This window comes from Cydia pomonella, chromosome 1 (genome assembly GCF_033807575.1).
Source record: "Cydia pomonella isolate Wapato2018A chromosome 1, ilCydPomo1, whole genome shotgun sequence".
Lineage (NCBI taxonomy): Eukaryota > Metazoa > Arthropoda > Insecta > Lepidoptera > Tortricidae > Cydia > Cydia pomonella.
Window position 1 is genome coordinate 1077371 of NC_084703.1, and position 16707 is coordinate 1094077.

Consider the following 16707-nt stretch of genomic DNA (forward strand, 5'->3'; position numbering starts at 1 on the left):
AGGGTACTTAGACAACGATATATATAATATATAAATATCTATAAATACTTAAATACATAGAAAACACACAACAAATATCCATGCTCATCACACAAATACATGCCCTTACCAGGATTTGAACCCGGGACCATCAGCTTCGTAGGCAGGGTCACTACCCACAGTACCCACTAGGCCAAACCGGCCGTCAAATAATATATACATAAACAACCTACATTATTATGTTCGAAATAAACCATTATTAAATAATAGACAAAACAAGAGCATGTCGGGCCACGCTCAGTGTAGGGTTCCGTAGTTACTTTTCAGTCACAATAAGCTAAATTGGAGCTTAAAGTATACTAAATTGTTAACCAAGGGATGAAACGGTACCTTTCACCCGAGTTAAACAAATAGGCAAATTTGCATAATCAGTGCCTAATTAAAGTAAGTCTTTTTACTATGAAGAGAAAACTTTTTGCGATAACTCAAAAACAGCTAAACTGATCATGTCCGCTATAGTTTTCATTTAATGTCTTTCTTAAGCTCTACTTTCACGATTTTTTTCATATTTTTTGGACCTATGGTTCATAAGTTAGAGGGGGGGGACACAATTTTTTTTTCTTTCGGAGCGATTATCTCCGAATATATTCACTTTATCAAAAAATGTTTCTTAAAAACCCCTATTCGTTTTGAAAGACCTTTCCAACGATACCCCACACTCTAGGGTTGAAGCGAAAAAAAAAATTTCACCCCCACTTTACGCGTAGGGGAGGTACCCTAAAAAAAAAATTTTCTAGATTTTATTGTACGACTTTGTCGGTTTTATTGATTTATATATCCATGCCAAATTTCAGCTTTCTAGCACTAACGACCACGGAGCAAAGCCTCGGACAGACAGACAGACGGACATGGCGAAACTATAAGGGTTCCTAGTTGACTACGGAACCCTAAAAAAGAGAATTTCCATTAAGTGGAAGTTTTTGTAGGACATACGGTGAAATTTTGTTTATGTTGTACTGAATAAGGAACTCGTAAGATCTACCAACAAAATTATATCAAAAATCTGGGAATAATGGAAAAAAAAGAACAAAATAAATTACCCTATTTTTTTTCAGGGTCCAGATCAGTTAAAGCCACCATCATTACATGCCAGTGTCCGAAACCAGGTGGGTGCATCAACTTTATCTCATCAGGTGTGCACTCGTTATGCCCTCGTATGAAGAATGCAGTAATCGAAAAAAAAAAATATATTGATAAAAAATTGAATCTATCTATGTGTACCGTAAAACCACCCAACTATAGTCCAAAGCTCCCAACTATGGTCCACAAATAAACTCAATTTTTCTCGTCCAGGTGTGTATTTTACTATACTTTTGTAGTTCTAAGGCAAAGTATGTTTATAAATGGAAGGTAAAACTAGGAGTAAACCACAAGGAACATTGGTATAGATACTTAATTTCCTTTTGAACTTGTGGACCATAGTTGCAGTATTGGACTATAGTTGGGTGGTTTTACGGTATTTATAATATTTTTTAAATGGCAGTAACGCAGATATTTAGTTATGAAAAGTACAGTATTCGTAAAAAAAGCTTAGGATACAAAAATGAAATGCAGCATTTACATCATACTAAAGTAAAACGCAGTATATTGTTGTTTGCTGCGTGTTGAAACAACGTAATTTAATTTATCTACCGCGCTAAACTAAGGTGAATCGCAGCAAGTGCAGTTTTTTATTTATTTATTAAATATCATTAAAGGCCATGTTGATTGTCCTACTATACTCAGTAAAATTTCCTTCACTGTTCCCTCGAGAAGGTTAAGGCACTTTCGTCTTTCTTTATCTTTATATCTTTATTTGCTAGAATCATGGTTAACACAGATGTTACATCAAAATTTTATCCAGCACAATTCTGCCGACTCACGGCGTGCAAATTTTACTATAAATACTTAATGACTAACATGCATTTACTCTATATTTACATTTCATCGATTAATTATTACTTAATAATGCCAATATTTATAATTTGTTAGTTACGTCCCATTAGTATTAACCAGGCTTCCATTAAATATAGGAAAAACAGTTTTTTGTGCAGGGCAGGCAGGAGTTTAATTAAATAAAGCTTTACTTAATCTAGACTTTGATCTATTTAGTGATAGCATTTCAGTAATAAGAAATAAATTAATTGCATTTTATTTGGGTGATACTTCTAGCGCAGGTTCGGGCTCGGCTTACTAATACTATGTAGCTACATGGATGCGTAGGTTTCGTAGGTACATTTAGATTTCATTGTATTTTGGATTCTCGTAAAGTTTTGTATAGTCAGTGGTGCAAGTGCATGGCTACTTTATGAATGAACTCCATTCCTTATATGTCCATGCAGTTTTGCAGCTTGCTGTACACATTAACCTTGGCTTGTGCTGTGGGTAGACAGATGTGTGTGTGTAACTGAACTGTAATTATATTTGATCTTTGTTATACACCGTGTTTTTATTGAATTGCGTTAACTCCGGGGTTTCGGTAAGTACGTTTAAGGAAACTAAATGGCATAGTTAATTTTCAAAAAAAAATTTTTTTTTTTAACTGTTTTTATTTTTATAAAAAGTAACTAAATTTTGCATATAGCGTTGTTGTAACACGGGCATTACATTTAACTCAACCAAACAATTGAAAACTGTGACATATCAATGTCATTTCTAACATCGATCGTCCGAGATAGTACGTACGTTAGTAGCAAATGTATGAACTCGCACTAAACACTAATCAATAAGTAAACAGGCCCTAAGGCAAGTGTACACGCTCGTAAGGGCCTTATAATATAAAAAAATATGATTGATTATCTTCGAAATGGAGTTAATTAGAAAATCGGTGTCTTTGAGAAAGTTACTTAATTTAAGCTCAGGAATGCACCCTCGAAATTAACGCAAATAAAAAAAAACACGGTGTATTTAATTTTTTATAAGTGAGAACCTGTAATTGGCTCTGTATTTCTATTGTATGTTATGGAAATGTTTAAAGCTGTTGGTTTTCCATGTCTGTAATAAAAAAAAAAAAAAAAAATAGCAGCTGTATGTACTATGTAGTTCTGATGACAATACAATAATATGATACTGTCGAGCTGATCTGATGATGGAGCCGGAAGATATGAACTGAAACTTCATGATGGAACATCGTATCATAGCTGTGTTTGGATTTGTTAGAAAAGTCTTGTAATGAACTTTGACCACGATTAGGTTTCAAGGTCTGATGATGAAGCCAGAAGATAGGCACTGGCATTCCATGATGGAATATCGTATCATAGTCGTGTTTGCACTTGTGAGAAAGGTCACGTATGGACTTAGACCCTTTTCCAGGTCGCACCAATCTACAAGGTTTTTCCAAAAAATCCAAATATATTCCAATTAATCCAGCTTTGATGATTCATTTGAAGACAAGTAACATTTCCTGAAAGTGTAATCTAATTTGAACCTTAAATCGGAATGCTAAAGTTAAAATTCTAATGGCACATAGCATAGGTCGATAAATTGTACTATGCCTGGAAATGGCTTAATAGATCGTTATACAACATTCCTTCTAATTGTGTCCATGGTGGTAATGGTGTCATGAAATGGCCACGTTTCATAATCTGGCGGATTTTACGAGCGGCCGCTGACATTTATACACCGTGGGCCAATTAAGCCCGACAGATTTCAAAGGTGTATACTTGACCGCATTTAGAGACTAAAATGTCAATGTTTTCTGAAATCGGTCTTGTTTTAGAGATAATGACAATTTCTGTTAAAATTTGTTTCTTTTATAACTTAGACAAAAACGCCTTTTTAGCTGTGACGCTGCCACTATGTGACTTGGTTTAGACATACCTACTGACAGATATTAAAGTTTTAAAGTAAACTCGCAATTTTCGTCTGTAAATAAAAAAAAACTACTTATTCGTGGTAATGATTTTTTTTTTCATCAAATTGTAAAAATAAATAACGTGTCGTGTGCAGAAAACGCAAAAGGAAATTTTTTTTTCCGAAAAAAAATTTTTTTTTTGGCGAATTTGGCCAAAACTCATATAACATTCTTTGCTCCTTATGACCTCAGAAATGCGTGGTTAAAATCTGTTGGGTTTAATTGGCCCACGGTGTATAACCAAATAGCCCATCTTTATAACAAACATTTTGTTGCAGAGCCGTCAAAGAAACGTGGAGCCTTGGCGTGTGTCCTGGAAACAATATGCAAATGTATGTCTTTAATTTATAATAAGTACCTACCTAAGATACAAACATTACCAAAAATACATGATAATTCGTTGTTTTTTTCTAGAAATCATGTCATACTCCTATAAAAATATGTAGATATCGTATATGAAGAATTTACACCTTTACACCTTTTTTTTTATTGACACGCTGCCCCTGAGCACTGCCAGAGATTTTAACAGTATATTCCTGATCATATTTAAAGACTAAAAAGTCTTATAAACTTTTTTAAATTCGCCTAATTTCAGAGTTAAAGCCACTTAAAAAAAACATATTTTTATTGACAAGTAACACTTTGCAAAAAATAGGTTTTACAAAAACCTTCCGTTTGCTCCAATACATGTACATTTTATTATTATGCTTTTTAGGGTTCCGTAGCCAAATGGCAAAAAACGGAACCCTTATAGATTCGTCATGTCCGTCTGTCTGTCCGATTATGTCACCGCCACTTTTTTCCGAAACTATAAGAGCTATACTGTTCAAACTTGGTAAGTAGATGTATTCTATGAACCGCATTAGGATTTTTACACAAAAATAGAAAAAAAAAACAATAAATTTTGAGGGTTCCCCATACTACATAGGGAACTCAAAAAATCTTTTTTCATCAAACCCATACGTGTGGGGTATCTATGGATAGGTCTTTAAAAATGATATTGAGGTTTCTAATATCATTTTTTTCTAAACTGAATAGTTTGCGCGAGAGACACTTCCAAAGTGGTAAAATGTGGTCCCCCCCCCCGTAACTTCTATAATAGAATGAAAAATCTAAAAAAAATATATGATATACATTGCCATGCAAACTTCCACCAAAAATTGGTTTGAACGAGATCTAGTAAGTAGTTTTGTTTTAATACGTCATAAATGGTATGGAACCCCTCATGGGCGAGTCCGACTCGCACTTGGCCGCTTAGTTATCATCTATGAGAAGAAGGCATTCTCTAATAGGTCAAATAACATTGGAAAGTGGGTCTAATTAAGCTGGCTTTGACCCGAACAATTTTCTAAACGAACATTGCAAGTCAAATAAAAGCTTATAAAATAAATATATTGTTTCAGCCCTGAAACCAGTGCCACCTACACCACAAGTTACTGTCCTGCCCCCTACAGGTACCAACTTATAGTAAAATCATTAATTGATTGATAAAGAAAGGACGCCTTGCTTGAGTTTTTTTTTTTTTTGAATTTCGTAATTTTGTATTTTCGGTATTTCGTAAATTGACCCACCTGTTTCTTTGTTCTCTCGCACGGTGCATTCTTCTTTTTTAGAGGATGGCCTAAAAATACGTTGACAATTTAAGAGGAAAGAGGATGGCCGCTAGTCTCCATATTTTTTATGGTCAATATTATTACATTATTTAATGTACCTACCTATATATTAATGATAGCTATGTATTGGTTACGTGGTCGAAGAAAACACCCAGATGCTTTCAATAAATTATTTTACAGTACATATGGTGCTACTTTACCGCACTAGTGCGAAAATTAGCATATTACGTTACTGTGTCGAATATTTAAAGGGCCATATGTACTGTAAAACGTTGTACGATACATGTGCGAATGGGTAATTTGCAACTCGTGTCGATTTAAAACACTCCCTTCGGTCGTGTTTTAATTTATCGCCACTCGTTTCGAATTTCCTATTTTTCGCACTTGTATCGTAATGTACTATTATTTTTAAATGAAAAAAAACTTTTGCCGAGGGTCGTGGAAAAGGTTCGTGAATTTAAATAATAGCCGGCTTGGTTCCGTGGCAGGACGGTACTCCCCTGTCGCGCTAGCTGGTCGCGCCGCTGGACGCTCCGGGCTTATGGGTAACGATGGGGAAGTTCCGCGGATCGCTGGTGCAGTGGTGGTCGGAGGCCTCTGCGTCCCTCGGTATTCTGCGGCCGGCCGGGGACAGGGAACCAGTTTTTCTAATCCGGAACCTTGCATCCCGGAATTAACCCCAATGATGTCTCTAAGTTAGGCGAAAGGGAGCGGAAGGCAGCTGGTGGGTGTTCATTACCAGAACGGAGTTACAAGGCGGGTGCAAAACCAAGTGGCAAGAATATAAATAGTTGATGCATACCATTAAAAAGACTAATATTTATCTAGTAGTTTAGAGTACTAAGCTCTGTTAAGCGGAAGATTAAAGTTACAAGATGATTAAATGGAATTGAAAGTTGGGCCAAATGTATGGGCAGCCACATTGTAACGGGATTTTACCGTTGCGCCGTAGCGTTCCACAAGCGATAACTCGGCAAATAATATAAATTGCGAAACTCTAAGCATGTAATAAGATAAAAACTTTTTAACAAAAAATAAAACCGACTTCAAATATTACCTATAACATTTGAAGAGCTCCCTCGATTTCTCCAAGATCCCATCATCAGACCCCGACTTGGTGCCAACGGGATCATCTCGTGGTTATACCTGTTCGATTTAAAAAAAAAAATTGAAAATCGGTTCACGATTCTCGGAGATATCGAGTAACATACATACAAAAAAAAATCTGTCGAATTGAGAACCTCCTCCTTTTTCGAAGTTGGTTAAAAACAAATAACACTATTTCGCTTACAGCGATAAGACCGCCTTTATTTATACTATTGTAACTCTGGTTTGAATTGGTTTTGCATGTGGTGCATGCAATAATAGTATATTTCGATGCTAGTGCGGAAAGAATCACATTTCCGCACGTGTAACGAACGACGTTTTTTAATACAGTTGCGAATAAATAAGAATAACAACAAGAATTTTTTTATGCATGTTCTGTAAGACAAAAACAATTGTAAATATAAAATATTATACTATTATTACCTACGTATCGTTATTTACGATTATTTGTGTATCGTATATTTAAATTGTATGAAAACAATATCGAATGTTGCCTTTGGAAACTTAAAACATTCTTGCAGTAAGAAAAAACGCCTCTGCTTTGACAGGCGTTTCGGCAGCTATTCCGTTCCATTCAGACAACTTATTAAGAACGGTTTTTCAAAATTCAATATAAAAAAATAAACGTGTTATAATGATGAAGAGGTAAGTAATGAAATATGCTTATATTTATAAGTTATATCGTATAGTCGTAATCAACCTTTTTATGTTGATTACGACTTTTAAGGAAACATTAATAGTCATTAAAGTGGATAAGTAAAAACCACTAGTTCGCGAAATCGAACTTTACGCACGCTAAACAGCTACGGAAAGTAACACTTTTTGAGCAACTGTATTAAAAATAATATTTACTTACTTACTATTCAAAGCGCATTAGCACTATAGGGACCGTGCGCGTTGGAGGGTCTGCCATCTTGTGGCCTGAATCGGAACCATAAACGTGTACATGTCACGTGTTTTCTTGTGCATAGTAGGTTCTGCCATCTTGTGGGCTACATCGAAACAAACAACATCACATTTACGCCTCGCGCCTAAAATCTGACGGCTCCTATGCTGCCTCCTACAGTTCATGCACGCTCCCTATAAGCAAGTACACTCTAGATATAACGTTTCAACACTTACTCTTTACTCGGGGTGCTCTTGCAATTTTATTACGTATTTCATGTAAATAATTTCATGAAAGACAAGGAATACTAGACCCGTCCGGCGCGTGTAAAGTCACGGCGCGAGGTGCGGGAATACTAGACCCGTCCGGCGCGTGTAAAGTCACGGCGCGAGGTGCGGGAATACTAGACCCGTCCGGCGCGTGTAAAGTCACGGCGCGAGGTGCGGGAATACCAGACCCGTCCGGCGCGTGTAAAGTCACGGCGCGAGGTGCGGGAATACTAGACCCGTCGGGCGCGTGTAAAGTCACGGCGCGAGGTGCGGGAATACCAGACCCGTCCGGCGCGTGTAAAGTCACGGCGCGAGGTGCGGGAATACCAGACCCGTCCGGCGCGTGTAAAGTCACGGCGCGAGGTGCGGGAACGCAGCCGGCACAGGGCACTCGAACGTTATGGTTCCTCTTCACGATGGCCAAGCGTAGGCCAGTCCCAGCGTAGGCCAGTCATTTATGCGTTAGAGGGAGCAAGTGATATTGCTATCTCATTCCACCGCATAACTGCGTCACTGGCCTACGCTGGGCCATCGTGTCGAGGAGCCCTTAGGCGCGGTCAAAACTGCTGACGCCGATGTTACGCCGAGCGTACAGTGGCGTACAGAATATATTACTTCTATTCATTTAAATTCTTATTCAGATTAACGACTCCTACCTTGATTAGAGTATCGTAGATCTTTACAGCATTGACATCTAAGGATGGGCTTTAAGGCCAGTTAGAAATGTTAGAATGGGGCCAGTACAGCGTCAGGCATACGAATTCGGCCAATCGTACAGTCTAACGCCACAACGCGATTGGTTGATGAGTTCGCATCACGCGCGCGGTTGGTCGCAACTAATACGTGAGCGACACCGCTGAAGTAGCACCATTCTTAGTGCCCGTAAGGCACGTCCTTAGATATAATATATCTAAGGACGTGCCTTACGGTTATTATGTCAATGAGTCTAAGAAAAATTGTATCTGTATTGGGTTATAGGTACCTTAGACATACGGTTGTGGCGTGTTATCTTGAGATTACCGCGTTATCGTATAAATCGTATGGATTTTATGACCGTAAGTTGTAATTACGTAGCTCCATGACTTCCCCGTCATATTTTTACATAAATCCGCTTTAGTGCTTTTCAAACTGTCAATAGGGTTGTTTCCATCTACAAATCTCAGGGCAGAATTGTATCCCAATAAATTCTTTTGGATTATAAGAACATGTTAAACTACTTTTAGGGGACCTGTAATGACCATATTTTTGTAAATATTGGATTTAAAATATCTTTTGGCACACGTCACGTGACCAAACTCGAAACGTCATTAAAGATTCTGATGACGTCACAACTCTCGGATTGACACTGTTGACAGTTAGGCGATAAACAACAAATGACAAATGTCAGTTGACAGTTCGTATCTTCTACGTGTGTATGTAGTTATGTGTCAAACCGTAAACTGTGACGTAACACAAACGTGACGTGACGTAAAAAAAATCAAAACGGCCAAACACAGATAATTTCTTTCTCATTCCATTCCCAAAAATTCGTTACGATTAGTTAAGTTTTGCAGGAGGGAAACGTCGAGAACGAAACCTCGATTTCTGAGATTTTTACGGAGGATTTTTCGCCTAAGCTTCAGTTGTCCTTATCGCATTAATTTTATGAGCCGTTCTGCCCGTCCCCGTCAGCGCTACGGAGGTATTTACCTGAAATTCTCAAATGCGAGAAAGGGCTCAGCTGATATATCATCTTAATGTGTAAATCCCCAATGTGAAGGCCAGCCACACATACCATAAAACCAATAAAGTACCCTTTTCCAGGCCGCACCAATCTACAAGGTTTTCCCAAAAAATTCAAATATATTCAAATAAATCCCGCTTTGATGGTTCATTTGAAGACAAGTCGCATTTTCCGAAAGTGCAATCTAATTTGAACTTTGAATCGGATGGCTAAGGTTGAAATTCTATTGGCGCGTATGTGGTCGATAAATCGTGCTATGCCTGGAAAAGCGTTAAACTAACTCCAATAGAAACACATGTTCAGAGTGACTACTATTTGAATGCCTGCAGGTCTACGAGAATTCGTAAGAACAAATATGAAAGATAAATCCCTGCTAAAGTATATTATATTATATTGTGATGGGGTCACGTTCGCCGGGGCGGGCGTGGCCTCATACAACTCCCTTGTTCCAGACGGGAGCAAGGGTTTCCTAATTAGCTCAGAGGAGAGAGAGGGTGCAGGGTGAGACAGAGAAACCAAAGGTAATGCTGTAACACAAATCGGCGGGCTTTTATGCCGGTTTATTCTAAATAAAGGTTCCTTAAATCTAGATGTCCTAGGCTAGGTACGACGCGGGGGATGATTCTAATTTATAGCAACAGGATTACGGGACGGCGCGGACCCTAAGCTACTCGCGAGTTTTGGGATCGGTATCCCCTAAGAGTAAAGGGGCGGTTTTGACGGGAGCGAGATAGTATAGGGGTGGATACCCCGGGTGCCCTCACGCGTCTGTAAACACGCCGGCACAACCGGGATAAGGAATCGGGAAGGGGTACGTACTCCAGGTGCCTTCACGCGTCTGAAAACGCGCCAGCTCGACTGGGCTACGGGGTCAGGAAGGGTACGTACTCCAGGTGCCTTAACGCGTCTGTAAACACGCCGGCTCAACTGGCCTACGGGAATCAGGAAGGGTAGGGTGGCTAGGGACCGGGAGCCATAACGCGTCTGAAAACACGCCGGCTCGTACCGGGAGAGCAGCGGTCCTCACAGCAGAAGGCGGTGAGAGCGACTGCTTCCTATCTAGGCGACCGCGCTGGCTTTTATAGTGCGCGGCTCGCGGGGCGCGGGCGGGGGCAGCGCCTCTCAGTCGCTCGGCGGCCGGCATGCGGCGCGATGGGTAGCTCGGGACAGATCACGCGGCGGTGGCGTGGTATTGTGATGCGTGGCTGCGCGCGCCATCACAGTCCCGTCACCCGTCTGGAGATTTTTACCTATTGGGAAAAATCACCGAATTAGAACATGATGGTTGAAAGATGTTACCTCTCCTCGTTTACTGTTGTTTTGTCTTTTTATTGATATTTACTGGAGCTATTCTATTTATCTATTATTTTTATATTTATCTTAAGTATTCGTATTCCTTTTTTCTGTATGTTTATTTAATTTGAGGCATTTTATTTTATGTCGCACCGGTATTTTGTATGCATATGTTTCGTTTATACTTGCTATCTTAATTATGTGTCTCTTTATCTTCATTTAGTGTTAGCCTATGTTCTCTGTTTTACCCGCGTCGTTTGTTTTTTAAAGTTATTTATTGTAGCTATATTGCTTTTACACTATTATACTATTCCCACTATATTGTTGTTCACTTATCGTAATGCTACCAATTCACTTAATTGTTATTTACGTACCCAGTGTATGTATCCTACTTACTATTGTTATGTGCTTCTATGGTTTTATCCATTTACTATCTCACTTATATAAATTTATTTTAAAGGTATTTTATATTTTATATGATTATTTTGTATCCTTTTGTTTCGCATATTATATTCACGGTTTATTGGTTTTGTCTTTCACTGCATTGTCTGTTTATTTCACTGCACTTTACTTATATATTTTTTTTTTTTACTTATCTGTTAAATTTTTATAGGTTTATTTTTTTATTTTTATTATTCACGGTTTAAACTTTTATACTGGTATTGTCTTTCACTGCACTGTATTTTTATTTCACTACACTATGTATATATCTATATATATTTTTTGTTATCTATTCTTCTTTTCCCCCTTTTCCTTCTTGCGGTGGCGTTCGTAGGGCGGGTGCGCGTGGCTTTTTTTTTATTTATTTCTATTCTGCTCTTCTAATGTATGGGTATCCCTTTGTTTATAACTTACTTGTTTTACTCGGATTTTCTGGTTCAGTCGGATTCGCACCTTATGCTGTAGCGCGTTAGGTCCATTTTGTATTCCTCCCTATATGTATTTTTCTTACTCTAAATTGACGTTTAAGGGTCCCATGTTCCTTTTCTCAAGGTGGCTGATGCCCTCACTCACCTCACTGTGTTTTTTTTTTTTATAGATATATCACTGGTTTTTTTTTCAACGTACAGTCCAACGTATTGAGGTGCTAACTTTGCCGCATAGTCGCACTTTGCTCTGGATAAATTGTGATTTCTTTTCAGGACGAGATTGACTTGCGGGGCCCATTCACGTTTTTTTCTGTCATAATGTCCTTTTTGTATGGCTGACGCTTGTTCTTGCTTACATTTTTCCTCCTTGCGTCGGGGTTCCTGGTCAGCTGATGCCATTTTTCCTGGTACCATTCGTGTTCTCTCGCTGTACTTACTGGATTTCTGGATACGCCGTCTGCTATCTCGTTTTGAGTTGCGCTCCGACACACGATATAGGCTAACCTGCCTGTGGGGTCCTTTATGCTGTTCAAGCAGTGTATTGCTTGCTGGTCCGTTCCTACGGTGAACTGGTCGCCTTCTAGAAATGCCTTCATTTTCTTTATACTCCCTCGGATTGCTAAGCACCTTTTCTCTTCTGTTGTATAACTTTCTCTGTGGTATTGCGTGCGCATCTTTCTCGGATATCTGGTTAATTTTACGGAAATCTACACAGGGTTGGTTCATTTCACTCACGTGTTTATCTATTATTTCTTGCTGCTTCGGATTTCGTGGATAATATCTGTGTTTTACGGGTTCTGTTTGCTTCAGTTTTATTCTATGTTGTACCTGTGTGAGCGGTGTGGTTGGCTGCTGTTGACTGGATTCGGTGGTTGTGCTATTGTGGTTTTCTTCTAAAGTTACTACTACTCGCTTTTCCTCTCCTTTTTCCTGGTTTTCTTTCTGGGTATTCCTGTCATCGGGATCTTCTTCGTCTTGGCTCTCTCCTGGCCATGGTATGGACATACCGAGTCGCTTCAATACGTCCATCCCTATTATAATGTCCGTGGCTGACGGCAACACTCTCAGCCAGTGTCGGATCGTTACCTCCTTGATTACTATGTCGACCAACAGGTTGTCGTGTGCTTGCGTCCTCATCCCATTTGCTAGTACTAATTCTCTTGTTTTTACTTTATTCTGGTACGCGCGGTCCTTACATTCATTGTATACCTGTTGATTGATGTACGAGTTGGTGGAGCCTGTGTCTATAACGCCTCGGTATCGTCTTCCCATTATGCGTAAATTCATGTAAGGGCGGTTGTCGCTCGTCTGTAGACTGTCGGCTGCTCCTACCTTTTCCTGGCCTTTCCAGGTTATTTTCCTGCAGCAGGCTCTGCTCAACACTCCCAGTTTTCCACACTGGCTACAAAATACTTGGCGTCTGCCTCTGCAGGCGTCTGCGTTATGTCCCGGTTTCCCACAGGACCAGCAACTGGTCTTGGGGTCGTACCTTGGATGTACTGTTTGGCTCGTACTCTCTCTCTGTTCGGGTTTCGGTTTCAGGTTGTTGTGGCGTCTGTCGTCCCTACCTTGGGTCGCTTGTTCACTGTTTGTTTGCTCGTCGTCACTCGATTTGGCGTCGTCGCCGGTGTATCGCCATGCTCCTGATGACGTTTTTGTACCGTATATGGGTGTCCTTATGTTTTCATACTCGGTTCCCAGTCTCAATAGCTCCGGTAAGGTCTTGTAGTCTTTTCTTTTAATGTATAGCTTGTAGCTTTGTAACATATTCTCGTGAATGCGGTATAACTTTTCTCTCTCATTGAGGTTTCCGTACCTGCGCATTAGTGTCTGTATATCCGTGACGTAATCGGTAAACCTCTCCTGGACTCTTTGCTTTCTGGTGACGATTTTGGCTATGAGATCCTCTTCATAATTGGCCGGAAAGTAGTACAACTTAAATATTTGCAGGAATTGCTCCCAATCGGTCCATGATTCAACGTAATTTCTGTACCAGAGCAGCGCCCTACCTTTTAAGATGCGTGGTAGTGCTGGTAATATATCCTCCTTCTTAATGTTGCTCGCATTGATGAGTTCTTCCAGCCTTTCTATGAACTCGACGGCGTCGTCTGTGGTACTGAATGATAGGTTCCACTCCTTTATGAGTTTTGTTATTACCTTTGCTCTGTTTTCTGCCATGTCTTCGGTTTTTTCTTCTTTCAGGATCTCTACCAAGCCCTTACGTATCTCTTCTACGGTTAAGTCTTCGGTCGGGATGCCACGTTTCGAGGCTTCTTGTATCAATTCGGGTTTCTTCAGTCGGTATATCCAATTTGTAGGCATTTGTAATACCTACCGGTAAGTAGTGGCTGTACGGTGAACGGTTATTTGTGCGGGAGTTGAATTTACCTGGATGGAGCGTCGGGACTCCTGGTGTACCTCTGTGTGGGCTAGATGTGATCTACGGGTGGGCGGGATGCGACAGTCCCCCCAAATCGGTGCGGTGATGCTACGTATAGCGGGTGTACGGTATATATACCCGGTACGGTATATGGCAAATATTTATTTATTTATTTATTTTTATCCCTGTCCTTTCTGTAGCACCGGTTCTTTTCAGGATACTGTCTGGACTCCTACGTGAGTTATTTAGTTGGGCGCTAGATGTGATTTACGGGTGGGCGGGAAGCGACACTCCCCCCCAAATGGATGCGGTAATGCTACGGTGTAGCAGCCCTACGGTATATATATTTATTTATTTATTTATAACTGTCCCCTGTCCTCTCTCGAGCATCGGTTCCTTCCAGGATACCGTATGGACTCCTACGTGAGTTATTTAGTTGGGCGCCAGATGTGATGGGGTCACGTTCGCCGGGGCGGGCGTGGCCTCATACAACTCCCTTGTTCCAGACGGGAGCAAGGGTTTCCTAATTAGCTCAGAGGAGAGAGAGGGTGCAGGGTGAGACAGAGAAACCAAAGGTAATGCTGTAACACAAATCGGCGGGCTTTTATGCCGGTTTGTTCTAAATAAAGGTTCCTTAAATCTAGATGTCCTAGGCTAGGTACGACGCGGGGGATGATTCTAATTTATAGCAACAGGATTACGGGACGGCGCGGACCCTAAGCTACTCGCGAGTTTTGGGATCGGTATCCCCTAAGAGTGAAGGGGCGGTTTTGACGGGAGCGAGATAGTATAGGGGTGGATACCCCGGGTGCCCTCACGCGTCTGTAAACACGCCGGCACAACCGGGATAAGGAATCGGGAAGGGGTACGTACTCCAGGTGCCTTCACGCGTCTGAAAACGCGCCGGCTCGACTGGGCTACGGGGTCAGGAAGGGTACGTACTCCAGGTGCCTTAACGCGTCTGTAAACACGCCGGCTCAACTGGCCTACGGGAATCAGGAAGGGTAGGGTGGCTAGGGACCGGGAGCCATAACGCGTCTGAAAACACGCCGGCTCGTACCGGGAGAGCAGCGGTCCTCACAGCAGAAGGCGGTGAGAGCGACTGCCTCCTATCTAGGCGACCGCGCTGGCTTTTATAGTGCGCGGCTCGCGGGGCGCGGGCGGGGGCAGCGCCTCTCAGTCGCTCGGCGGCCGGCATGCGGCGCGATGGGTAGCTCGGGACAGATCACGCGGCGGTGGCGTGGTATTGTGATGCGTGGCTGCGCGCGCCATCACAATATAAACGAAAGTCCCGATCTAATCCATATCGTATCTTTAGCAAATATTTGACGAATTTAAAATTAGAATGCTTAGATTGACACTAGGGTTGACCGAGGAGATTTCATAATTTTTAAAAGTTGTTAATCAAAAGTTATATCGATTTGAATTGCCCTGCTTATCGATAACAGGTTTGTCGATGTTTCATTGTGTCAATCCCTTGTTTTTGCTAGATAAAGTCTTAGAGGTCTACTTAAGGGGCCCAGCACGGCTAGCATAAGACGCGCGCGACAACGCGTTGTCTTGCGGACAAATATCAAAGCGACATAATTTTGTCGTTGGATTAATACAATTTACTTTGTGGAAATCCGTATTAATTAATACAAAAATATTACTTCGCTAATCCACGAAATAATTAAGTGCTAGTCAATCAGTGCTAACCCGTTATACTTACACGCGTATTTTTACAGTCAATGCATGCAACCTCCCACCTAAAAAATATATACGCAAATAGTTAAATAAACCAGCACCTAAGTACAAAAACTCGTCACGTGTTTCAATTGACTGTTGGATATAAACCGCGGTCTCGGGGTTTAATTAAAGGCATATCCGGGTACCGATGATTTATAATATGTGTACAAACACGCACCACGTAGAGAGGATGGGAGAGGATCGTGCTGTGAGAAGAGCGTATGTGGGGCACCCGGGTGGAAAACGTCCGTCTGGGCGTCCCAGATACCGCTGGAGCGACGAAGACCTAAAAGACCTGTTCGCCCTCGGAATACCCAACTGGCGTGAAGCGGCGCAGGATAGGGCAGAGTGGCGCTCTCTTGTATCAGAGGCCAAGATCCTGTTTGGGTCACTGAGCCAGTGAAGTAGTAGTAGTAATAGTACAAAAACGCAATATATTTTAAAACTTTCAGAATGGGTAAGGTAACCTACACCTACTATACTTAGGTACCTATTACTTACCCTAAGTAGGTATCTAAGTAGACTTTTGTTACTATATCTGCGTATAATAAAATAATGCAAAATAATGAATCAGATAGCCCAACTCAACCTCCACCTTACAAAAGACCACGGCCGTAATACGAGTATTCTGTAGTTACCACCCTAATGTACGATTCCCACCGACTGGCTGGAGTCAGACCGCACCGGAGCGCATTTTCAATATATCTATACATTATAAGTATATCGCAGAAGCGATAGAATCCGATAGACCGGCTTGCGGCCACATAAATGTGAAATGTGATCCGACTCCGCCCGTTCGGTGGGAGTCGTAGTAGTCGTTCTTAAATCTAAATATCTAAAAGAGGTCAGAGTAAATAAAATAACTTAATGTTTATGGAGCATTTATTTAAAAGTTACATTATTTGAGATCGTGCTTAATTTTCTTTAGATACGTAACAGACATTCTGACATTGTTTTGTGTATTTGCA

At 40.8% G+C, this 16707-nt stretch overlaps 1 protein-coding gene across 1 annotated transcript in view; it reads left to right on the top strand.

The window, feature by feature from the left end:
- Positions 1-16707, top strand: part of LOC133526023 (uncharacterized) — a 37544-nt gene that overhangs the window by 14745 nt on the left and 6092 nt on the right. Inside the window, exons 6-8 of the mRNA XM_061862499.1 lie at positions 1095-1145; positions 4150-4203; positions 5275-5325. Of these exons, the coding sequence (XP_061718483.1) occupies positions 1095-1145; positions 4150-4203; positions 5275-5325 (156 nt within the window). The remainder of the gene's footprint in view (positions 1-1094; positions 1146-4149; positions 4204-5274; positions 5326-16707) is intronic.